Source organism: Mustelus asterias, chromosome 30 (genome assembly GCF_964213995.1).
Source record: "Mustelus asterias chromosome 30, sMusAst1.hap1.1, whole genome shotgun sequence".
In the NCBI taxonomy this organism is placed as follows: domain Eukaryota; kingdom Metazoa; phylum Chordata; class Chondrichthyes; order Carcharhiniformes; family Triakidae; genus Mustelus; species Mustelus asterias.
In genome coordinates this window covers 12148735-12175359 of record NC_135830.1, presented here as the reverse complement: position 1 = coordinate 12175359, position 26625 = coordinate 12148735, and the positions used below count along the sequence as shown (strand labels likewise).

General features: G+C 41.8%; 2 gene segments (V, D, J or C); both read left to right on the top strand.

The window, feature by feature from the left end:
• LOC144481024 (Ig heavy chain C region-like) overlaps window positions 1-22969 on the top strand; it is a 369241-nt gene extending 346272 nt beyond the window's left edge. Inside the window, 5 exon segments of the C gene segment in view lie at window positions 10737-10800; window positions 19194-19493; window positions 20466-20777; window positions 21698-22006; window positions 22508-22969. Coding sequence covers window positions 10782-10800; window positions 19194-19493; window positions 20466-20777; window positions 21698-22006; window positions 22508-22671 — 1104 coding nt within the window.
• On the top strand, window positions 8975-9549 carry LOC144481053 (Ig heavy chain V region-like). The segment is given in 2 exon segments: window positions 8975-9077; window positions 9210-9549. Coding segments are annotated over 2 exon segments (369 nt in total).
• Window positions 22970-26625: the final 3656 nt, after the last annotated feature.

Below are 26625 nucleotides of genomic sequence, written 5' to 3'. Positions count from 1 at the left end.
CAGGAAACAAACATTTCAAAGATATATGACAATGTCGAGGAAAATAAAACGGAGACAGTGTCTAGTGCAGTTTTACTGGACACAGGAGCTTCTGCATATAAACTGAGACAGAGCCCTGTAATTAATGAAACTGGACCTAAATTTCTTTAGACTGAGACGGAGTCAAGTCCATTAGTAATAATTACTAATAGATACAGGACAGTGACAGATGTAAACTGAGACAGAGTCCAGTGTATTAGTAATGATTACTGATACAGTTCCTAGACTGATGTAAACTGAGACAGAGCCCAGTTTATTTGCAATAATTACTGGTAAAGGGCCTAGACTGATACACACTGAGATATGGACAATGCAGCAATTAGGAGGTATTGCAAAATGCAATTATAGCTGAGACGTGACATAGTCATAAATAAATAAATGCATGGACGGGTGCAGCATTAACGTAAATACGATCTAGTTTATCAAAATCTAATGAACTATTAGCATAATATCTGTGACAGAACCATGTGTCATGTATGAAGCGTTGCTCCAGTTTAGTATGCAGTGGCAAATGTTCTGAGGCAGTAAGAATCGAGACACGGCCTCTTGTCAGATCAGCAGAAGCATGGCTCAGTACCGCCATAACTTAGAAATTATAATATAAACAGGGCCTGTGTCTCATATACGAACACCTAATATTGAGCCAAGTGCAGGATATAGCTTAGACATGACCTCCTGGAATCTGATCCAGGCACAGCCTACTGGAATAGACAGAGGAAGAAGCTAGTTGAATATAGGCAGAGATATGGTATGTTTAAAATTGTTGTCATTTTGATGTCACTGGGAAAGTCAGCTTTTTTGCCAAAACATGAATTCCTTTGAGAATGTGGTGGCAAGCTTTGGGAAGCTGGTGGGTGGGGTGTTCTTCGAGCCAGCTCCTTTCTCCAGAATGACATTGAGATTTTGAGTGGCACAAGTCAGGCAAGTAGAGAATATTCAATCATCTGTGTCGGCACAGACTTGGTGGGCCGAAGGGCCTGTTCCTGTGCTTTACTGTTCTGTGATATTTGTTCATACTCATGTCTTTTGCCTTGTAGATGATGGATAGGAGTTGGGAATTCAGGATGTGCGTTGTTCACAGCAGAACTCCGAGCGTCTGACCTGCTGGTGTGGCCACATAGAACAAAGAACAAAGAACAATACAGCACAGGAACAGGCCCTTCGGCCCTCCAAGCCCGTGCCGCTCCCTGGTCCAAACTAGACCATTCTTTTGTATCCCTCCATTCCCACTCTGTTCATGTGGCTATCTAGATAAGTCTTAAACGTTCCCAGTGTGTCCGCCTCCACCACCTTGCCTGGCAGCGCATTCCAGGCCCCCACGACCCTCTGTGTAAAATATGTCCTTCTGATATCTGTGTTAAACCTCCCCCCCCCCCTTCACCTTGAACCTATGACCCCTCGTGAACGTCACCACCGACCTGGGGGAAAGCTTCCCACCGTTCACCCTATCTATGCCTTTCATAATTTTATACACCTCTATTAAGTCTCCACTCATCCTCCGTCTTTCAGTGAGAACAACCCCAGTTTACCCAATCTCTCCTCAGAACTAAGCCCCTCCATACCAGGCAACATCCTGGTAAACCTCTTCTGTACTCTCTCCAAAGCCTCCACGTCCTTCTGGTAGTGTGGCGACCAGAACTCGACGCAGTATTCCAAATGCGGCCGAACCAACGTTCTATACATCTGCAACATCAGACCCCAACTTTTATACTCCATGCCCCGTCCTATAAAGGCAAGCATGCATTATGCCTTCTTCACCACCTTCTTCACCTGTGACGACACCTTCAAAGATCTGTGGACTTGCACACCCAGGTCCCTCTGCGTTTCTACACCCTTTATGGTTCTGCCATTTATCGTATAGCTCCTCCCTACATTATTTCTACCAAAATGCATCACTTCGCATTCATCAGGATTGAACTCCATCTGCCATTTCTTTGCCCAAATTTCCAGCCTATCTATATCCTTCTGTAGCCTCTGACAATGCTCCTCACTATCTGCAAATCCTGCCAATTTTGTGTCGTCCGCAAACTTACTGATCACCCCAGTTACACCTTCTTCCAGATCGTTTATATAAATCACAAACAGCAGAGGTCCCAATACAGAGCCCTGCGGAACACCACTAGTCACAGGCCTCCAGCCGGAAAAAGACCCTTCCACTACCACCCTCTGTCTTCTGTGACCAAGCCAGTTCTCCACCCATCTAGCCACCTCCCCTTCATCCCATGAGATCCAACCTTTTGCACCAGCCTACCATGAGGGACTTTGTCAAACGCTTTACTAAAGTCCATATAGACGATTTCCACGGCCCTTCCCTCGTCAACCATTCTAGTCACTTCTTCAAAAAACTCCACCAGGTTAGTGAGGCATGACCTCCCTCTCACAAAACCATGCTGACTATCGTGAATGAGTTTATTCCTTTCTAAATGCGCATACATCCGATCTCTACGAATCTTCTCCAACAACTTCCCCACCACGGACGTCGAGCTCACCGGCCTATAATTACCTGGGTTATCCTTCCTACCCTTCTTAAATAACGGGGCCACATTAGCTATCCTCCAATCCTCTGGGACCTCACCTGTGTCCAGTGATGAGACAAAGATTTACATCAGAGGCCCAGCGATTTCATCTCTCGTCTCCCTGAGCAGCCTTGGACAGATTCCATCAGGCCCTGGGGATTTGTCAGACTTTATATTCTCTAACAAACCTAACACTTCCTCCCTTGTAATGGAGATTTTCTCCAACGGTTCAACACTCCCCTCCGAGACACTCCGAGTCAACACATCCCTCTCCTTTGTGAATACCGAAGCAAAGTATTCATTTAGGATCTCCCCTACTTCTTTGGGCTCCAAGCATAATTCCCCACTTTTGTCCCTGAGAGGTCCGATTTTTTCCCTGACAACCCTTTTGTTCCTAACGTATGAATAAAATGCCTTGGGATACTCCTTAATCCTGTCTGCCAAGGACATGTCGTGACCCCTTTTTGCCCTTCTAATTCCCCGTTTGAATTCTTTCCTATGTTCTTTGTACTCCTCCAGATCTCCCTCCGTTTTTAGCTGCCTGAACCTAACATACGCCTCTCTTTTCTTTTTGACCAGTCCCTCAATTTCCCTGGTTATCCACGGTTCTCGAATCCTACTCTTCCTATCCTTCTTTTGTACAGGCACATGCCTGTCCTGCAGCCCTAACAACTGTTCCTTAAAAGACTTCCACATGCGAGATGTGGATTTACCCTCAAACATCCTCTCCCAATCAAGAGCTGCCAATTTCTGCCTAATCCCACTAAAGTTAGCCTTCCCCAATCCAACACCTTACCCTTGGGACACCACTCATCCTTTTCCATCACTATCCTAAAGTTAACAGAATTGTGGTCACTATTTGCCACATGTTCCCCTACCGAAACTTTGAAGACCTGACCGGACATGATTTCAACGTCTGTCTCCGTTCAGATTTTCACGAATTATAATTCCCAGGATGTTGATAGTGGGCGAATTCAGCGATGGGTAATGCCATTTAATGTCATGGGGAGTGGTTTGGAATCTCCCTCATTGGAGACTGTCATTGCCTGCCACTTGTGGTGCATGAATGTTCCTTGTCATTCATTATCCAAAGACTAAATGTTTTCGAAGTCTTACTGCAAATGGACACAGACTGTTTCAGTATCTGAGGAGCTGTGACTGGTGCTGAACTTTGTGCAATCATCAGTGAAAATTCCACTTCTGAACTTTGATGAAGGCTGAAGCTTGGGGCGAGGTCACTAACCTGAAGAATTCCTGCAGCAATGCGTGTGACTGGCATGATTGGCCATCAACAATCATCTTCCATTGTGCTCAGTATGACTCAGGCAGTGGACTCTGTTCCCTCTGATTCCCATTGACTGCAGTTTCGCTCGGGCTCCTTGATGCCACAAACGGTCAGACGCTGTGTCGATGTCAAGGGCAGGCACTCTCTATTCACCTTTTTAATTTATTTTTTTAAATCCAAATTTGGACTCTTTCCAGATAATTTCTGGAATCGAGTGCTCCTTGCGGGACCCAAATTGAGCATCTTGTGTGTGTGTGTTGTGTGAAATACATCGTGTTTGATACAAATTAATTCCACAATGATCACGTGCATCCTTCCATTTACACTACATGACGGACACACAATAAACACATCCAATTCAGATTGGCTTCCTTTACATATGTCACCTTTTCTGATGATTGAGGAGGCCAATTTTTGAAAAGTTAGTTCGGCCACAACTGCTGCCCTTTAAGCTGCCATTCGTCATTGTGTGTTATCGTTTTTGTATCATGATTGGATATTAGCTTTGTTGTAGAACCAGTTATCACCAAAATCCTGTATTCCTTGCCCTGCTGACGGTGTTGCATGTATTAGCGAGATTGACCGAAGTACGTTAAAGATATGGACATATATGGAACATGGAGAAGTTGTTGGCTGGAGTAAATCTTCCAGTATAATCACTAAACTGCACATCAGATATACCCGCTCTGCAAGCAGATGATGTATTTCAAGTGTGACCCCAGCAAAGATCTTTCCCGTGATGTTATGACTGAGATATGCCTGTAGTTGCAACAGTCTCTTCCATCGGTTTACTTTGCAAAAAGTGTGATAAATTTGAATCATGCATGTCTTATGGAATGGTGGGTGCCATGGTGGCACAGTGGTTAGCTCTGTTGCCTCACAGTGCCAGGGCCACTGGTTTGGTTCCCGGCGTGGGTCAGTGTCTGTGCGGAGTCTGTACTTTCTCCCCGTTTATGCGTGGATTTCTTCTGGGTGGTCCAGTTTCCTGCACAGTCCGAACAGGCATGCTGGTAATGTGCGCTGGCCAGGCTAAATTCTCCCTCAGTGTACCCGAACAGACGCTACAGTGTGGCGACTCGGGGATTTTCACAGTGACTTCAAAGCACTGTTAATGTAAGCCTACTTGTGACATTAATAAATGAACTACAAACCTTAAATCTTCCAGCAAATAAGGAGAATGTCATAAATGTTCAGAAAGATAGTAATTATTTTCACTAATGACCGTCCATTCACAATTTAATAAATGCATTCACCAATTCTCATTCATTCACAAAGGTTAGTCTATTTAAAATTACTTTATGGAAGGTGGGTGACTGTCTAAGTTATAATTTATTTCACATTGCTAAGTGCATTCGGTCAGCTGGTGGTTAGCCGCCTTCTTGAACCGCTGCACAACCTGCAGTGTAGGTACACCCACAGTGCTGTTAGGAAGGGTTCTCCTGGATTCCGACCCAGCGACAGTAAAGGAGCGGTAATATATGTCCAAGTCAGGTTTATGAGCGTCTGGAGGGGAATATCCAGGCGGGGAAGTTCCAATTCACCAATTAACATCAATTAATACAGATAAACAATTATTTCACCAATTATATTCAGCATTTTAATAAATGAAAAACATGGCGGATTCTGGAAACTGAAACAAAAACAATAAATTCTGAAAATCTCAACAGGTCTGACAACATCTGTGGTGAGAGAATAGAGTCAAAATTTCGAATCAGGATGACCCTTTTTTAGTTGGAGAAAATTGAAGAGGGCGATGACATTGGGAACTGACGAGGTTGGAAAGGGATTAGGAAGTTTCTTTAGGATATAGTTAGTGATTGAGACGTTGATTTGGTTAGTTAACATGGATAAGTTGATTATGATATTTGGGATCGGTATGTAAGTTGATGCAGCTTGTGTGTGGCTCGAAATAGTGCATATAATTAAACAGTACCTCTTTGAACTATTCACATATCACAAGAAAGTTATGCAACTTGTCTGACACCTTGTTAGGAACAATGATAATCTCTCCAACGCATTAGGAACACTCTGCTGAAGCGTCATCCAGACTCGAAACGTTGGGTCTATTCTGTCTCCATAGATGCTGTCAGATCTGCTGAGATTTTCCAGCATTTTCTGCTTGTTTTCAGTGTTTCATTCTATACAACTTTGCTTTGAATAATTCATTGATATTAACATTTCTTGACATTGTATTGGCCTTTTTGTCACCAAGGATAGAAACCTGTCCCAGAATGCAGTGGGAAATTGAATGAATTTAGACTGAGGATCATGAGTCGCTACCCAGCAGTCTCTGCGCTTTAAACTCCTGATATATAGCTGATGTGATGATTTCCAAAGTGATGATCAAAATTAAACTACCTGGCACCTTATATGATTTTACTGAATTTTTAAATCCCGATTCATTATTACATTGTTTTGGGAAATAATGTAACACTTGTAGTTGTCCAGTGAGTTTCACAATATATCTGTTGCCACATTATTTATTTACAGCCTGTTACCTTCACTAATTTGGGTGAGGGCATGTTGAGTGATTAGCTGTACATGTTTCAAATATTACAATCCTCCCTCCTCAGCCAAATCATGTTCCCTCTTTCGATCTTGGATATGAATATTCAGCATCAGCAGAGAAATGAACCATCCGTGCCGCAGGAAAATCCCCTCTTCTTTTCGTGAGGATCAGTTTGCTAACTCCCTGGAAAATCGGGTTTGATTTCACCCAGACCCTCTGGAAGTATTGAAGTTATTACACTGACAGAAATGGAATCAAGGAACTGTTTCAATTTATGAACCAGTCAAGTACAAATATGTGAATGTGGAACAGCATCTTTCAGTACCATTTAACAATGCATCCATCCGTTCACTGATTCCTCCATCAAAATCTTCAGCAATCCAATTGATATTCATATCATTCATTCAACGGTCATTCATTCTTGCATCAACACAATCATTCATTTATTGTTTGCGCAGATGGTGACGTAATATTAATTGAAGTGGCCCAGTGATCCAGAGGCCCAGGACAATGATGTGGGGACAGGGATTTAAATCGGAGCATTGCAGCTGGTGGAATTTGAATTCAAATAATAAATAGGGAACAGATACAAATGGCGACCATCGGACCCTCTCTGATTCCCCAATGAGTGAAATCTGCCATCGCTACCTGGTGTCACAAGGATGTGACTCCAGATGGACAGCAAAATAGCTGACTCCTTAATATGTTCAGAAGTGGCCTAGAAAACCAGTCAGTTCAAGGGAATTTGGGACAGACAAAAAGTGCCGGTCTTTGCATCCAAACATCCCATGGAAAGATAAAGGGAAAGAAAATACAAACATACATGTTCATGTATCGTCTCTCTGAGACATTTCTCAGTTTGCCTGTAATTCTTTCTATCCATCTATCACAATATCCTGATGTGTTGGAAAAATCACCATTGTTGCCAACAGGGTGCCAGAGAAGCTGCATGAAATTCCTTCATTAGAGATGGGAAAAATTCATCCAGATTTACTACTTTTAAAAATTAAAGTGCCTCCAGTCCTGTTACTGGGTAGATTTATTTATAAATAGGCCTCATTGACAATGTGAAGGGTTTTAAGTTGGCTTGCAGCCAAGCGGTCAGTACTGAGGAAACAGATCTTTGTTCTGCTGCACAACACCCCCAGATGCTTCCTGTCAATAACTTTGAGCATTTGACAGCAGCCTGGATTGCTGCCAAATACTGTGTGGGACAGATTAGCGTGAACCTAAATGGACAAAATGGGATTCAGCCATTTAAACAATAAATGTTTCATTCCCACAAGAATGACACATTTTAAATCGTAATCATTCTAATCAAATATTTTCATTCAATGTCCTGTTCATTATGTGAGTAAATAGTATCGCAAAACAATAAAGTGACCAGATGCTTTTTCATTTGTATAACTTCCAAGTAAATGTCATTCCAATACTTAAAGTCTGTTTATTAACCACTTCATGAAATGCGAGAGAGAGATGTTGATGGTCCCATTTCCCCAGTCAATTGAAATCAGTGCAATGGCATAAAATGCATCGAAATATAATATGAAGAGAACAGCATAAAACTGACATGAACAGCGGGAATTCCTGGAATATTCTGAACGTTCTGTATCACACTTAAACAGCAGCGTCTCTTGTACCTGATTAACACCCTATTCTATTGTACAGTATAATCTGATTCCTGTTATTGAAGAGTTCCAATCATAGCTGCCAATGAGTGGAGAAATGATCAGTTCATAACCTGATTCAATGGAAGATAAAACATTTATTCTTGTGATATTGTGCAATGTGCCGCAAAGCCCTGATATCCTGTGTTCGCAATACCAGCGAATGTTAGACAGCCGGTGGCCGATAGGGTGACCTGCAATGATTTGGATGCTGAAGGAGAACTTTAATGATCTTCGTGTCCGTTCCATTCATTAACTTCTCTGTCAAAAGTCGATGTTAATTTTATGTTTCTCTGTCAACTCACTATTTAATTATCAGGAGGGCGGAATTCTTATTATTTTCAAAGGGCTGTCTTCGAGATTGGGGCAGTTTGACAAATATAAGGAGAAACATTGTATTGTGTGAGAGTTTCTTCTCATCTCCAAACCCAAACTGTACAGTGATAGCCATCCGCACTGTAAATGCAATCACTTTGTTCATACTCCGCATTCAGTTACAGAAATCGGTAAAAATTCTTCTGATAAATTATGCTTTATTATTGTAATGTGACAGAGACCCGGAATTGTTGCAACACAGACTGACGGTCTCTTTATTTTCCAAAAATGTTATTTCATCATTTTCAGATTTGTGCTCTTCTTGGGGGCGTGGTAATAAAATCACCTACAATGGAATTAGTTATTTTAAATAAAGAAATGATGAACTGCAATATCACCATCAGAAATAATGGAGACAATACAATTAACATATTCAGCCAAACAAATATCCCGACACAGACAAAATGTCCATTTTAATATTAACCTATTGTAAATCTGGAAGTCCATTCTGTTGGGTGTGGAAGGTGGGACCTGGATCCAGTCGCCGCCTCCAGCAGGGAATCAACAGGCGGCGCCTGGAAAGCCGCCCCCTTCTGCCGGGTATTTAAATGCCGCTCACTGGGACCGGAATCCAACAGTCCGGGAGCTGGTTTGTTCACTGAGTTCCTGACACAACCATTTCCCCCAAATCACCAGAAGGATGAGGTCGGCGATTTCTCTCAGTTTGTTGCTGACTTTCTTATCCGGTGAGTAGTTATTTTTCATTGTCTAAGTCTCCCACAGTTACTGTCTCAGTTTTAGTCCATCTCTGTAATATTCCCGACTCAAAAATCATTACACCAGGATTAATCCTCGGGTTTTTTGATCTATTTTTACAGGTGTCCAGACGCAGGTTGTGCTGACTCAGCCAGAGGCAGAGACCGGGCGTCCAGGAGGCTCCCTGACACTGACCTGTAAAACCAGCGGCTTCGATCTTAGCAGCTACAGCATGTACTGGATCCGACAGGTTCCAGGACAGGGGTTGGAGTGGCTGGTGAGGTACTATACTTCATCCAGCAACAACTACGCCCCAGCAATTAAGGATCGATTTACTGCGTCCAAAGACACTTCAAGCAACATCTTCTCTTTGGAAATGACGAGGCTGAAGACCGAAGACACCGCCATCTATTACTGTGCAAGAGACCACAGCGAGAGGATCTAGGGATGGACCCGAACAAGAACAGCTCGAGAGGGAATTCAGCAACTTTCATCATAACCTGAAGGTCAGTATCTGTTTTAAATATAACACTAACGACAGTGATCAGAAGCAAAACACAAACTGCTTCTGACAAACCCAACTTAGTGAAAATTAAACATTAAACCAAGAAAACACACAGACATAATGGGCTGAGCTTTTCACTCTGTTTATATTTACTGTTAACAGTTTCAGCAATTACACACCTGGATATAATGCTCGTTATACTATTTCTGATACTTGGAGGAGATGTTTTTAGATTGTGTTTTGTAAACTGTTGCATGAAGTGTAATTTACATCACGAATAATGGTCTATTTGAAGTGAATATTGAGCGGCAGTACTGAACAGAAAGTAAGTGCAGTTTTTGTGCGAGTGTCTGTCACTGTGATACAGCAGTGGGTCACAGTGCTGAGCACAGCGACATCCTCATACAAAAACCTCATGGAAAGAGATCGCTCAAATTGGTGATCAGCACCACAGCAGGATTTTCAAAGTAAAAGAGGCTTCAATGAAATAATGCGCAGAAGCAATATTAGTTTGTGAAAAGGTATAAAAATCTTCCCGTAAAATCTGTGTTGAACGATATGCTAAATCTACATAGAGGGTTTAAAAGCATTCCGATACCCCTTGTAAATATAATGACTTGGACAAGCTACAATATCTCACTCATTCGCTCTTAGAAGAGGCAGAATCAGATTTTTGAGAGAGCAGTGAAATTAAATCTCTGTATTTTACAGTCAGCAGTCAGACTCAGTATTTGTCATGCTGTGTCTCACTGTGATAACTGGGGTGGCACAACAGTTACTGTCAATACAAAAACCCTCAGCACTAATTGACCGAGACTGGGTCAGTGCTCTGTTTTACCATCCAAAATTATTTGCAGTGCTGTAATATTTATGTCCAGCTCTGTACAAACAGCGAGAATCAAATGGAAAATTTATGATAACTATTCAATTATCATTTGGTGTTTTCAATAACATGTTCATGTTATACCCGGTGAAATACAAAACATAAGGGTTATTTATGTAGAGCGAACGGTATCCACAATTACAATAATAATCTCATGAATATTAATTGACTTTGCTTTTCCTCGGGTTTGTGAATATTTAAAATAATGGCGGCTTTTCTGTCTATTTTTTGCAGGGCCAGTTATTGTATGATCCAGCCAAGCGAATGTGACACTGTGACTACTTTGGCTACTGGGGACAAGGGACCATGGTGACGGTGACTGCAGGTAGGAACCATGCAATTATTTAGTAACTGTTTTCCTTGAACTTTTGTTTTATATTTTTTATCGATTTTATTAATTCATTTGTTCACTGAAATGTGGTTTGGTGGATTCTGTACTAAAAATCTTAACAATGTTTCATGTGATTATGCTTAAAATGGGGGTTATAAAATTCTACTGTTAATTGACAAGGAGATGCTGAGGGATTCAATCCTTGGTTGTTGTATTTTGGTGTTTATCTGCTGAGGACATTGTGTGGCTGGGTTACTTTAAAAGTTACTCTCTAACTTCTGTTAAACAGTTCGACGTTTCTGCAGTGTATAAACTCGGTGACATCTAGTGGCTGCGGGTTGTACCATCTGCTGCACACGCATTTGAAATCTAATCCAATATTTTAAAAATGTGTTAAAGATTCTGTATTAATTGAGTGATCATATTCCGCTTACTCGCAATGCTGGCGTGGTTCTGACATATTTCTGTTAATTTAATCATTGATTAGTTTGGTGATGAGCGGATTGGCTGGATTTAAATTTGAGATTTGCTGTCAATGTTACATTTGATTCTGTTGAAAGTGTTTGTAGAATTGAGCTGCTTCTGCATTATGCGGGGTTCAGTGATGCATATTTTTTTCTGTTGAGGAAATTGTGGGTCTGGGTGACTTTGAATAAGTAAAATTTTTGAAATGGTTTGGCGATTCTGCATTATTTAAACTCGGTGACACTGAGCTGTTACACACCTTGTGATTGAATACAAACAGTCTTCGCGTCTGAAACTGCTTGACGCATGATTATATGCTGAAATCAGGCAGGCTTTATTCCAATGGTATTTTTGAAAACCATAATTGATAATTACAGGTAAAACTAAATCACAGTTTACGCAGTTTGTTCAGAATATAGTTTGTCAGTGCATTCACTATTTGGTTAACCTGCAATGTTAAATCTCAGTGATTGCTGCAGCTTTTACCATCCAAATGTTTAAATATGTTTGAAATATGATCCAATATGAATAAAATGTGGTAAAGTTTCCATATTAATGTGTTGGATATATTCTATCTCTTCACAATGCTATTGCTATTATTCCAGATTTCTGTTTTGTTTAATAATTCATACATTTGGTGACGAGCTGTTTTGCTGGATTCGATATTGAGATTTTCTTGCAATGTTACATTTTATTATGTTGAATGAATAATTGAGCTGCTTCTTCATGAAGCGGAATAATTCTCTCAGTGATGTGCTTTGTAGTGTTTATGTTCAGGAGATTCTGTGGTTCGGTCACTATGATAGTTTAAAATTTGCGAAGTGATTTGGTGTTTCCGCATTGTTTCTGCATTGTTTAAACTCGGCGGCACTGAGCGGTTACACGTTTTCTGGTTGAATGCAAAGAATCTCTGAGTTTGAAAGTCCTTGTAGTAGAAAACAGGAAGGTTTTGGAAAAAAATGAAATCAAGATATCACAACATTTTTATAAATTTTAACAAATGTTTAAATATTAAAATAAATCATGACTTACAAAGTTCACTTGGACACTAAGTCATTGCTGCAATCACAAACTTCTCATTAACCAATTTGATCATGAAATTAAGATAAATCAAACAATTATTGATCGGTAATATAACTCCATATTCACCAAAGATTTTTTTATGTTAATATCATTATTCATTAATCACCTCTAATAGTTCTGTTCAATTAAAATGACCAGAAAAGTTTCTGGGCTGGAAATATTTTGTGATAATTCCAGAAACTATTTCAATGATAACGTACTGTTTCCATAGCAGCGCTCAATTCAACAAGATACTTTGCATTAGTCGTTATATCCCAGATTAAGTTCGCATTCACTGGAATACGAGTTTTGCAGAAAAAGACGTTGCTTTTTGGCAATTTATGTATCCGATTATTACATTTTCTTTCTGTGCAGTCGCAATCAGATTATTCCTTCCAAGTAATTTGTAATTGGATACCGAGATAATTAATTACTAATCTCATCTCAAAATTTGTGAAATGGTTTGGTGTTTCTCAATTGTTTCTGTATTGTTTCAACTCTGTGATACTGAACGGTTACACGTTTTCTGGCTAAATGAAAATAAAACTGCGTTTGAAAATTCTTGCAGGGATAAAGGAAAAAGGTTTCGGAAAAATAAAATAATTAGATGTTTGGGCTTTTATTCATGTTAACTGATGCTTACATATTAAAATAAATCATGAACTACAATTCTTACAGAGACACTGTATCTCTGTTAGGGAGATTACACTACCCTGAATCTGTTATATTTGAGGTGCTCATTTTCAGAAAAAATACATTTTTGCCCAGATTTCATGATTTGAGACAGACAGGGAGAGATAGTTAAAAGGCGAAGGGAGTTTTGAAATGAACATCAGGTGAATTTAAATTTTTAATTGACTTTTTTGCAGTTGTAATTTGACCTTAGATCAATTAGAATCAAACAGTTTGAATAAATTTGACAGAGCGAACAGAGTTTTCTGACAGGTGGAATTCGCTGACACTCAAGCAATTGTTCACATAATTGTGTTTGAATTGGAGTAAAGTGTCAACAGAAACTGGCTAGAGATGGACAAGTTAATGCTTGAAATTCAAAAAGATTAATTTAAATAAAAATATTATACTATTATAAATACTATAAAAATAATCTTATCTCTGCACTTGATAATAACATAATGTCTCCCCTTACTGCTGAACACAGGATAGAATTATGGGAAGAATAAATGACAGAATGGAAGAATTGATTCTATCTGAACCTTATGTTTAATTCATATTAAATATTATAATGAAGAAAAAGTCTGGACTTACATTCTGCATCATGTTTTAGTGTTACAGAGGATTTGAATCAATTGTCCTCTTTGTGTTTGCACTGTTTAATTCAGATCTTCTTTAATTAAACAATGTGTTCAGTAATTAAGTTATATGGATGTTCTAAATTACTAAATCTTGGAAGCAGTATTATTGATTTCAAACTGCCAGGCCGTGACAGTCTATACATATTCAGCAGTATGCAATTTTAACACGTTTGCAGGTTATAATAAGACACTTGTAGTAAAAGTGAAAAAGTAAAATATTACAATGTGATTAGATTTAAGTAAATGAATGACAGATGTCTGAATGTTTCTGTTCAGTAATTTGAAATTATATTTAACATTGTCTAAGATTTAATTGTAACCTAATTATTTAACAATGTTGGAGGCAGAAGCACATTTTGAATGATTGAAAACCCATTTTATTACAGAGTACAAATGAGCTGACAGGAGAACTAACTAGTAATTAACAATAACTTAAAATATAAGATTGCTGCTGATTAATTCAAAACAAACTACCTTGAATATTGTACAGGCGTGCAAAATACAATCCGTTTTAGAAAATATTCAATTGTATCGGAAATGAATTCAGAAACAAAACATTACTTTACTCAGCTGTGCTCACTCGATAAAGTGTTTTGCTTTGATTAATTTGTTGAGTACAGTTAATTAAGAAATTAGATCTAATCAGGTCATGATTTTCAATCTAAATGTTTCTTGATTTGGTTACTTCTTGCTGTGTCACTGCATCTCTGTTAGGGACATTGAACTGTCCTGAATCTGTTATTTTTGATTGCTCATTTTCGGCGAAATTACATTTTTAGATAGTTTTCGAGAAGTGAGACAGAGGAATAATTAACAGTCGAAAGGAGTTTTGAAATGAATATCAGTTTAATTTAAAATAGGTTATTAATTTTCTGTTGTTGTAAGTTGGCCATTGATCAATTAGAATCCAACAGTTTGAATGAAATTGACAGATTGAACAGATCTATCTGCTGGGCACTCGATTGTTGCACCGTTTATGTCTGTTCTGTTTCTGTGCGCGTGGTCACTGTGTTGGGGCCAGGAAACACACACACACACACACACACACACGCACACACATGCACTATCCCTCCCACATTCCCGTACTCTCACTTCGTCTCACACTCATTCACATGCTCCCTCTCTCATACGAACACTTCCACACGCATTCTCTCACGCAGGCACATATTTCTCTCTCTTTCACACGCTTACTCCCTTACACATTATCTCACATACGCACAATCTTGCTCTCAAACCCTGTCTCTCACAAAGACTCTCTCTCTCACACGCCCACAGTCTCTCCGTCTCTCACACACGAACACACATGTATACACAATGTATCTCTCTGAAACACTCCACCTATCACAGACACGTTTTCTCTCAATCGTTATTTCACTCACACACACTCACACATCCACTCTGTCTAATTTTCACACTTTTTCTCGCTCACACTCTCCCCGCCCCTCCACACACGCACACACACACACACACACACTTTGAAGAACAGAGACACTCTCACACACATAAAGAATATCTCTTCAAACACACACTCTCTCTCTCACACACACACATTCGAGATATCACATATCCTTTCTCTACGCACACTCTCTCCTCTTGCACACACAGACCACTGTCTCACACACGTGCAAAAGCACTCATGTGTCTGACACACTCTCACCCACATAAACCACACACAACGTCTCTCTCTCACACACAAAAACTCTTTCTCTCTGTCACAGACACACACGCTCACACACACACACACACACACACTCAAAAATATTGCTTCTATCGCCCACACACATTGTACACATCTTTCTCACTCACACGCAATCCCATGCACACTTTCACACACTCATGAACCTACTATTTTGCTTTCAAATAGGCACTCCCTCTCGCACACACTGTCTTTCACATGAACACAACACTCTCTCCCACACACAGACCCTCCTTCTCAAGCACACGCACTCTCTTTCACAGACACCCTGTATCTCATATAGACACACTTCTTTTCACATAAACACACACTCAATCACACACAGAAGTACTCTCTCATACAGACTCCCCACACACATTCTCCCCGCTCCTCCACACACACACTTTCAAGGTGAGACACACTATCACACACAAAGAATAACTCTTCAAACACATGCGCTCTCACACACACACATTATCTCACACACCCTTTCTCGCACACACACTCTCCCCTCTTGCACGCACAGCCCACTGTCTTACACACGTGCAAACGTAGTCTATCACACACAGGCACCCTCCCACACATTCACTCTCTCTCTCTCTCTCTCACACACACACCCAAACACCCTCTCACACACTTTCCATCTCACATACGTCAGAGTGTCTGTCCTTGACATCATAGAATAGAATCATAGGATCCTACAGTGCAGAAGGAGGCCATTCAGCCCATCGAGTCTGCACCAACAGCAATCCCGATCCCCATAACCACATGTATTTACCCTAACTAGTCACCCTGACACTAAGGGGCAATTTAGCACGGCTAATCCACCGAACCCGCACATCTTTGGACTGTGGGAGGAAACAGGAGCACCCGAATGAAACCCAAATAGACATGGGGGGAACTTGCAAACTCCACACAGACAGTGACCCAAGTCGGGAATCCAACTCTGAGGCAGCAGCGCTAATCACTGTGCCACCGTGCCACCATCCCCCCGCCCCCCCACTTACTCACTCGCATTCACTCACTCACCCTCATTCACTCACACTCACACCCTCATTCACTCACCAGCACTCACTCACTCACACCCACTCACCCTCACACATCCTCACTCACTCATCCCCATTCACTCAGTCACTCAGTCACCCACACTCACGCGCCATCACTCACTCAACCTCACTCACTAACCCTCAGTCACTCACTCAGAGCCTCAGTCACTCACCAACACTCATAGTCACCTTCATTCACTCATCCCACTAACCCACCCTCACTCACCCAGTCTCACTCACTCTCACTCACTCACGCTACTTACCCACCCTCACTTATCCAGTCTCACTCACTCTCACTCACCCTCACTCACCCCACTTACCCACCTTCACTCATCCTGTCTCAATCACTCTCACTCACTCACCGCATTTACCCTCCCTCACTTATCCAGTCTCACTCCCTCTCACTCGCCCTCACTCACTCTCCCCACTTACCCACCCTCGCTTACCCAGGCTCACCCCCACACACTCAAGCTCAATCACCCTCTCTCTCTCACGTATGCCACCTGACCCATTCAAACTCACAGAGACTCACGCACCTACATTCACTCACACACCCTCACATATTCACCATCACTCAAGGTCACCCACCCTAACTCACAGATCCTCAATCACTCATCCTCACTCAAACACCTTCACTCACTCACCTTCACTCATCCACCCATCCGCATTTATTCTCCCTCACACACTCTCACACCACCCTCAATAACACACCCTGACTCACTCACTCTCTCACCCTCACTTACTAAGTCACATTCACTCCTCACCCTCATTCACTCGCTCTCACTCACCCACCTTCACTAACCTTCACGCATCCTCACTCGCTCACCCTCATTCATTCATTCTCTCTTACCGATACTCACTCACCCACCTTCACTCACACATTCAGCCACCTTCACTCACCCACCCTCTCTCACACACCCTCATTTACTCACGTTCTCTCGCCCTCACCCACACTTACTCACTCACACTCAATCACTCACCCTCACTTACCCACCTTCCATCACTCACACACCATCACTCATCCACTTTCACTCCTTCAATCACTCACCCTCACGCACTCACATTCTCTCACTCACACTCGCTAAACCTGTGTGTGGAGGTCTGTAACGAGAGAGAAGAAAGATCTCAAGCGGCAGTTTGGTGTTCAAATGTGGGAGCTGCCCTGCGAATGTGGAGAGCTGGGGGGAATCCCTGGGGGCTCAGGGCCAAGGACAATGGGAAAGAGCCGGGGAGAACAGGAGGCGTGGTAAAGGGCAGAGAGCTGGGGCGGGCGGGGGGGGCGGGGGGGAGGGCACAGAGTCTGGGGAAAGGGCCGAGAGCCGGGGGAAAGGGCAGAGAGCCAGGAGAAAGGGCAGAGAGCCAGGAGAAATGGGAAAGAGCGCCAATGGAAAGGGCAGGGAGCCAGGTGAAAGGGCAGAGAAACAGGAGAAAAGGCAGCGAGATGGAGGAAATGGCAGGGAGATCAGGGAAAGAGGAGAGAGCCAGGATAAAGGGCAGGGAGGCCGGGGAAAGGACAGAGAGCCGACGAAAAGTGCAAAAGAGCCCTGGGGAAAGGGCAGAGAGTCAGGGGGAAAGACAGAGAGTCAGGGGGGAAGGGCAGAGAGCCGGGGGAAAGGACAGAGAGCCAGGGGAAAGGGGAAAGAGAATAGTGAGCAGGGACAGAGGGCAGAGAGCCGGGGAAAAGGGTAGGGTGCTGAGGGAAAGGGCAGAGAGCCGGGGGAGAGGGCACAGAGCTGGAGGGAAGTGTCGAGAGCCAGGTGGAAGTGTAGAGAGCCGGGTGAAAGGGGAAAGGAGCCACAGGGAATGGCAGAGAGCCAGGGGAAAGGGCAGAGAGCCAGGGAAAATGGGCAGAGAGTGGGTGATCGACGGGCGGAGTGAGGACGTGCAAAATAGAGCTAGCACCACAACCAGATCATCTGCAATCTCAGTGAACTTTGGAGGAGACTTCAGCGTCCGAATGGTCAACTCTTGCTATTAATGTACGACCCTTAAATTAGTCAATGTTGCAATTATTTGAATTTGTAATCACATTTCCAGTTTCCTGGTCATTCAGTAAGTATTCATTCCGAAGGTATTTCTGAACGAAAGTCACTAATCTTCGTTTTGTGGAGTGAGAGTTGGAGAGAGGAAGGGGCTTCAGTCAGTTTGAACACAGGCAATATCCAAAAATTACAATGTGGAGATGCCGGCGTTAGGTTGGGGTGGGCACAGTAAGGAGTCTCACAACACCAGGTTAAAGTACAACAGGATTATTTGGAATTGCGAACTTTTGGAGCTCTTTCATCAGGTGAGTGGCTGATATGAATGAAGAGACAACTTCTTCATCACAACGTGCTGTTGTTTGAGAAATAGGTAGTGCCTGAAATAATGGAGAAAGTCTTTACTCTTCTCTGTTAATCCAATGAATGGTATGTCATTACGATGACCTCAAAATGTTTTTGTCTTTCCAATCTGATAGAGGTGGTGACAGTGATATGAGTTTCTACAAAAATGGCGATTCCCAACTGATAGGAGTAACAGCAGCTCAAAGGTGTGCGTAGGTTTTAATCGGGAAATATTAACTTAAGTTCATAATTCTAGTCAAATCGTGACGTTGAAACATAGAAAATAGAAGCAGGAGGAGGCCATTCGGCCCTTTGACCCTGCTCCACCATTCACTTTGATCATGGCTCAATAATATCCTGACCCCGCCTACTATCCATATCCACTGATCCCTTTAGCCCCAAGAGCTATACCTAATATAGAAACTTACTTGTATAAATATGTTTGATTAATTAATAAACGCAGGTAATAGTCTAACTTGTTGAATCGACTATTCTTTCCCAGCGACACCGTCTCCGCCCACTCTCTACAGCCTCGTCTCTTCCTGTCAGCAACACAACTCCGCTGGCTCCATCACCTACGGCTGTTTGGCGATGGACTACTCTCCAGATGTCTCCAAACTGACCTGGAAGAAAAATGGGCAGCTGATCGACACTGGATTTAAGACTTATCCATCAGTGAGAAACGCAAAGGGAACTTACACCTTGAGCAGCCAGTTAATCATCACCCAGTCAGAGGGAGAGTGCAGCAAAATCAAGTGTGAGGTTCGACACAGAGACTCAGTCAAGAGCATTGGAATGCAATGTAAGTGTTGTGGAACTTGGGCAAGACAGGAACGCTCTGATTGAACTGTATAAGGCTTTTGTTATAACTGATCTGTAGCACTCTGAAAAATTGAATTATGCAAAATCCAGGAAAGTGCCTACTGACTGAAAAGTTGCTCAGAACCAAAGAACAACAGAAATGTTACTGTGCAGAATGAGGCCATTTAGCCCATCATGTCTGTGCTGGCCAAAAGGGAGAACAAATAAACTAGCCTGACAAAGTAAGCCTATTTTCCAGCCCTTGCTCCGTAGCATTGCAGCTTAAAGCGCTTGAGATGCAGACCCAGATACCTTTTAAGTGACCATGCTCCCTGGTAATTGAGCCCTCCACTTGGGGAATGAATTATTTCTGCCTACGTCCCTTATTATTTTGTGAACCACAATTATGTCACGCCTCAGCCTCCTCTTTTCCTAAGGAGAACAAACCCTGCCTATCCAATCTCGCCTCATGGCGGGAATTTTCAGTCCCTGGCAACATTCTTGTAAACCTCATCTCTCTCCAGAGTCATTACGTTATTCCTGCAACGTGGTGACCAGAACTGTACAGCAAACTCCAAACGTGGCCTAACTCGGTTTTAAGCAGCTCCATCATTGCATCACTGTTTTTGTATTCAATATCTCACAATAATAGAGGAACTAATCCGATATGCTTTCTTGGTCAACTTTTCCAGCTGCCCTACCATCTACAAGGACCTGTGGACATGCACTCTAAGGTCTTGCATTTCCTCAATCCCTTTTAACATTCCAGTTTATTGCCTTGCTTTTTTTTCCCTCCCCAAATGCATTGTGTGGCACTTTTGACGGTTGAATTCCATTCGCCATTTCCCTGCCAATTCAACCAAACCATGGATATAATTCTCAAATCGGCAGCTATGGTGCTAAAATAAAAGAACTAATTTTAATTGGTGTCAATTGAATCTTCAAGTAACGTCTGAACATTTGTTTGTTGAAGGCCCACGCGTTCTCCCCCCAACCGTTATCCTCACCGTGAGTTCCAGTGAAGAAATCACCAGCAGAAAATTTGCAACCATCGTCTGTTCAATCATGGATTTCCAGCCAAAGTCAATGACGGTGGAGTGGCTGAAGAATGGACAACCCATGGATTCAGGAATTATCACCTCTCCCGCCTGTGAAGTGAACGGGAACTTCTCGGCCAGCAGTCGGCTGACAGTCTCCGCTCAGGAATGGTTCAGCAAAGTAGTCTATACCTGCCAGGTCACTCATCAAGGATTCACCCAGAGTCAGAACATCAGCGGATCTCTGGGTAAGAGACTCAAACCGACGATAAAATATACCATTCCGCTGTTAATCGGAATTAGGGGTCTATTAAAGTTAGTACAAAGATAGAACAACTTCTAATTTGCTGTCATGTCGTTTGCTGCATTAGGACAGTGCCCCATTCAGAATTTCATCACAACAGCAATTTTTGTTATTCCTTCATGAGATGTGCATTTATTTCCCATCCCTCAGGGCACTTAAGTGTCAACCACATTGCTGTGGATCTGGAGTCACATGCATGCCAGGCCAGATAAAGACAGCAGATTTACTTTTCTAAAGGGCATTCGTGAACCAGGTGGGTTTTTACAACAATGGCTTCATGATGATCATTTGACTTTTAATGATAGATTTTTACTAAATTCAAATTTCACCATTTGCAGTGGTGAGATTCGAATCTGTATCCCCAGAGTCGTGCCCTGGGTTACAAGACCATTGGTAACACCACCATGCCACTGTCTCCCCTTGAAGTAGTGTTCCCTTCAATTTTGAAGTAACATAGTAAGCGAGGTGGTCTTGATGTCAGGTTTTTCCTGAGACAGCTGGTAAGATTTGGAGAGACAGTCGGTGTCGGACTGTTTCACAGGTCGCAGCATAGGGGTAAAATATTGGGAAGTGCATCCACCCTACTTATAAACTAACTGCCAGTACTTGGTTCCTGAGTTCAGGAATGGTATATTTGTTGGGGAATACTGCAATGTTGATTCATGAGAATGATACCGCTGCTAAAATACTTGAACAAAAAGAGAATAATTTCACTTGGCAGGCTGGTTTTCCATCCTCCAGAGAGGTTGAAAGGTGATAGTTAGAGGTTGATATATCGAAGGCAACTTCGTCTCCTTCAGGCTGAAGACTGCTGTCTTGCTTCTGAAGAGGGAACTAGGGTTGATTTTCATTTGTCATTCACAGATCCTCCCCAGTGCCCTGATACCACAGTGACCATACAGCCACCACCAATAGAACAGGTCTTACTGGAGGCAACATTGACCTTAACCTGCATCATTTCTAATGCTCCCTATGGAGTCAACGTGTCCTGGATCCGAGACAGGAAGTATTTGAAATCAGAGATTGCCGAAAAGCCAGGAGCGGATCCTGACAGCGTGGTCAGCAACTTAAACATCTCGACACAAGCCTGGCTGAGTGCGGCTGTGTTTGACTGCGTGGTGAGCCATCAGGATCTGCCGACTCCTTTAAGAAAATCCATCCACAAGGAAACAGGTGAGCTGAGAGATTGAAGCAATAAATCCGTCACTGTGTCTATTTCCAGTGTCAGTGGACTGGTCAATATTCAGCATTCAGTGCATTAATGGTGTCCCCTGAGTGGAAACTCCACTAACTAAAAACTGGGGATTGTAGATATTTTTACGGGGAAATTTGATGTGTTGATGAATGAAAAGTGAACTGAAGGCGATGTTATTGGGTTTAGATCGAATAACGAGGGAGGAGCCTGATGTGGAGCATAAAAACCAGAAAACCAAAAAAATAGCCGATCAGTTGGGCCGAATAGCCTGATTCTGTGCTGTAAAATTTCTGAAACTTCCCAGTCCAGCCCCCTGAATTATTTGAGAAAATAATTGTGTTCACCTCTGCTCCAAGCTGGAAGTCAAAAATGGAAACATTGAAAATCGAAACGAAGCACATTTTTCTGATATCGAGCCAGTGGTTACATTCTCTCCGGAATTCTCCAGTTTATTGGCATTTATTGTACATTTTCTGCAGATCCAAATCCGCGGGAACCGTTCGTCTCTGTCCTCCTGCCCTCGGCAGAAGAAGTCTCCGCTCAGAGATTCGTCTCCCTCAGCTGCTTAGTGAGACGTTTCTCCCCTCGAGAGATCTTCGTCAAGTGGACCGTCAACGACAAGCCGGTGAATCCTGGGAACTAAAGGAACACCGAGGTGGTCGCGGAGAGCGGGAATAGCTCCTTCTTCATGTACAGCCTGTTATCCATTGCAGCAGAGGAATGGTCCAGCGGTGCTTCTTACTCCTGTGTGGTGGGACATGAAGCCATCCCCTTGAAGATCATCAACAGAACAGTTGACAAATCCAGCGGTAAACCCAGTTTTGTGAACATTTCCCTTGCACTGATGGACACCGTTAATTCATGCCAATGAGAATCATTCGCTTACATTAAAAACTTCAATAAAAATAATAAAATCTTTTTCCTCCAACGATAAATGAAATACCCAATTGCTTAATTGATTGATTTTCAATTTTACTTCCACTATGTATCTTTGGTTTGAGTCAGGTATTTTCACGTCTCGGGCCCAAGCCTTGTTGAACCAGTGCACCCAGCTCAGATACACCCTGGGTTAGAGACAGAGTAGAGCACATTCATTACAGTAGTCTACAAAATATCTTCACCGACTTTCCTCCCACTGAGGAGAAATCTGACAATTTCAACATTTCTGACAAACAAACACAATTTAGATCTCGGTGTTCCTGCTTCTCTCATTGTCCATGCCTTTACCACTGATGTCAGCTTTAAGCTGCTGCACCACACCCACTGGGAACTGAAGTGAGGGTCACACGCAAACATGAAGCAACAATCCCCCCATCAGAGAGAGGGGAGAGTTAAATTGTTAACATACCAGATTCCTACTCACCCAACAAAGAGAAGGGAGAGCAGTAGCTAACCCATGTACCACCACTTCCTCAATGAAAAGAGGAGGAATGTCATTATTTAATCCACTCACCTCCACCTCGTCAGTGGTTAGAACCATCAGGGACATTGCTTCACCGGGTAGAGAGAGGGAAATTATGAGCTCACTCTCCTCCCTCTTCGCAAGTAACGTGTTTGGAAGGGACCAGCTCTCTACGAGAAGAAACCAGTTGCCAACAGTACAAATTAGCTTCTGGTTTATTTGCTGCAGAGTTTGAAGTATCATTATCCTAATCAATGTGATGCATATATACTTATGCAACATAATTTTAAAATGTTTCTGCACTCTTGTTCCTGTTAATCATGTCCTGGTATTGATTTCCCATAATGCAAATTGAAACAAATGATTGAATCCTCCCCGGTTTTTACTGTTCTGTCCCTGGTGTTTCTGAGATGCATCAATGAATGATTTCATTCGTTCTCCTGATATCACCGTGCCACTCACATAAACTACATTCATACAGCAAAACATTGAAAATATGCTGCATTATTCGTATTGTTTGGATCATTTTCAGTTAATGATTGCGGTGAAACTTGGAGCAACAGCTAAAAAATACACACACTGACAATACTCCACAAAACTGTCACAATTATAAATACACACATAAGCGCGCACACACACACTCACACACACACACACACACACATCGACACAAATGCACAACTACACACACAAATACACATACTCACACATATGCACACAAATACAGAAAGACACATGTAAATATACACACACAAACGCATACACATACCCCCACACACATACATATCCAGAAATAGGGACAGGCACATTCAAATACAGACACAGAAACACACAAATACACCACAGATACACTTTCACACACCATAGGTACACTCAATACTTGCACAGACGAACACACATGCAGAGAAACAAGAATGCACACACAAATGCACTCATGGGCAAAACATGCACAAACAGAAATACACACTTACACAAATACACCCACACAAAAATACACCCATACCCAAACACATCCGTACACAAATATACATAGGGACACACCCATTCTCTCTCTCTCTCACACACACACACACACACACACACACACACACAGACGGACACATACACACACATACGAACACATAGACACGCGCTCTTGGGCAAACAGACACTAAAACAACAACATACACATACATAATCAAATGTACAAACGCACACATGTACACATGAAACACACAAGTACATACACATACACATACGTGAGTAGGTACAGACCCAAACACAAACACATACATGCATAGACACAATACAGACAGATACACACGCATGCAGACCCACATAAATACACAAGCACATACTTAGACTCAAATAAATACATATATTAGCACACGTTCACGCTGATAGGAATATAGATATAAAGACACACAATGTTATACACATTCACAAACATATATGGAAATACATATAAACAAATCACCAGACTGCATATAGAAGAACAGACAGCAAAACATTTACACACAAACATGTAGACGCAAACATTAACATGCTCATAGAACAGAACACCATAGCACACATTACTACACATCGATACACAAATATACATCAACGCACCGTTATAAAGAATGTTAACGCGTGTATACATACACTGACATGTTAACAGGCGTGCACACAGACACATGGAGAAACAGACGCACACAGAAAGGGAAACAGTAAGTAGTTACCTGATTAAGGGGCAATGCTCCGAAAGCTCGTGCAACCAAATAAACCTGTTGGACTTTAACCTGGAGTTGTGAGACTACTTACTGTGCTGACCCCAGTCCAACGCCGGCAACTCCACAGAAAGGGAAACAAACATTATTAGAGTGACAGAAATTAACACATAGCAATAGGCATAAACACATGTGCACGCATTAATAGTGGCATTAATATATATTCATAGACTTCACACAATAATAGAGTCATATATACACAATGACAAAAGAATAAAATATGCGCACAGATGCAGACACACAACTACACAAATCAACAATCACTGGCAAATAAACGCGCACATTAACAGTCATAATCACATATTAACTCAGAGCCAAAGATTAATGCAGAGCACGAGATGCTCATGCACACGCACACAAATGCAAAATCTTCAATACAAACGGTAGGCAAATGATGAAAGTAAAATTTAAACGTGACTTTTTAATGGAGATATCCACAGATTTATTATCCCAATGTACAATGAACAGATAAACACGCTGAGAAACTGAATTAAGCTCACGATCTACTAAACATTTCCACCATAAAGAAGCACAGATCGGAAATTACATCCCAACTCTTAAACAACAACATTCACAGTTTACAGATCAGTAACCATCTGTGAAAACAATCATTGATCAGTGAACGTTCCTCGATATCAGTGATAATATTCTTCAATAAGGGATAGTTCCGAATTGTCAAAAAATCAACTGATTTTCAAGAAAACATCTTCAGTGCTTTCTGACATGGACTGTCCAAGGAATGTCAATAAAGATCAGGTGTGAAAATAGTTACGGAGATCGGTTACTGAGTGTCATGAGCTTAAGAGTAGGTATACATTGAAAATTAGGTTCAAGAATAAATGAACAGTTTAAAAAGGAGAACGGGGAAAAGAAAAATAACAATAAGATTACCTGGATAAATAAAGTAATCTAATTTCATATCCTGGTCTCCGTCCCCTAGACTCCACCAACCGCATCTGGATTGAAGACAATGAGGATGATAACAGTAACATCTGGACAACGGCTTCCACATTCATTGTCCTGTTCTTCCTGAGCATTTTCTACAGCACTGCGGTCACTCTGGTGAAGGTGAGATGATTGAATGCACTCACATATCAAACTGACAGAATGGATTTGAAAAATCTCTCAATGTTCCACTGATTAAAAACTCTAACTTTAATGTCCTGCATCATAAACATCTGCTTCATTATTGTATCTTTCTTTTACAGATCAAATGATGGGTTGAATTTTGGATGCTGCAGATTTCCCTCAGCTGATTATCAAGATCTCTGTATGGATCAAATACAATATCTGCTCTCGGTGACTCTATCAGTAAAATTCTCTCAGTTTATCATTCTGAATCTGTAACTGAGACAATCATAGACGGTATTCAGTTTTCAGAGTGAAAAGTACGAGGCATTTTTTGTTATAATGTAATTGTGGTTAATAGTCTCCCCATAGTTTAAAT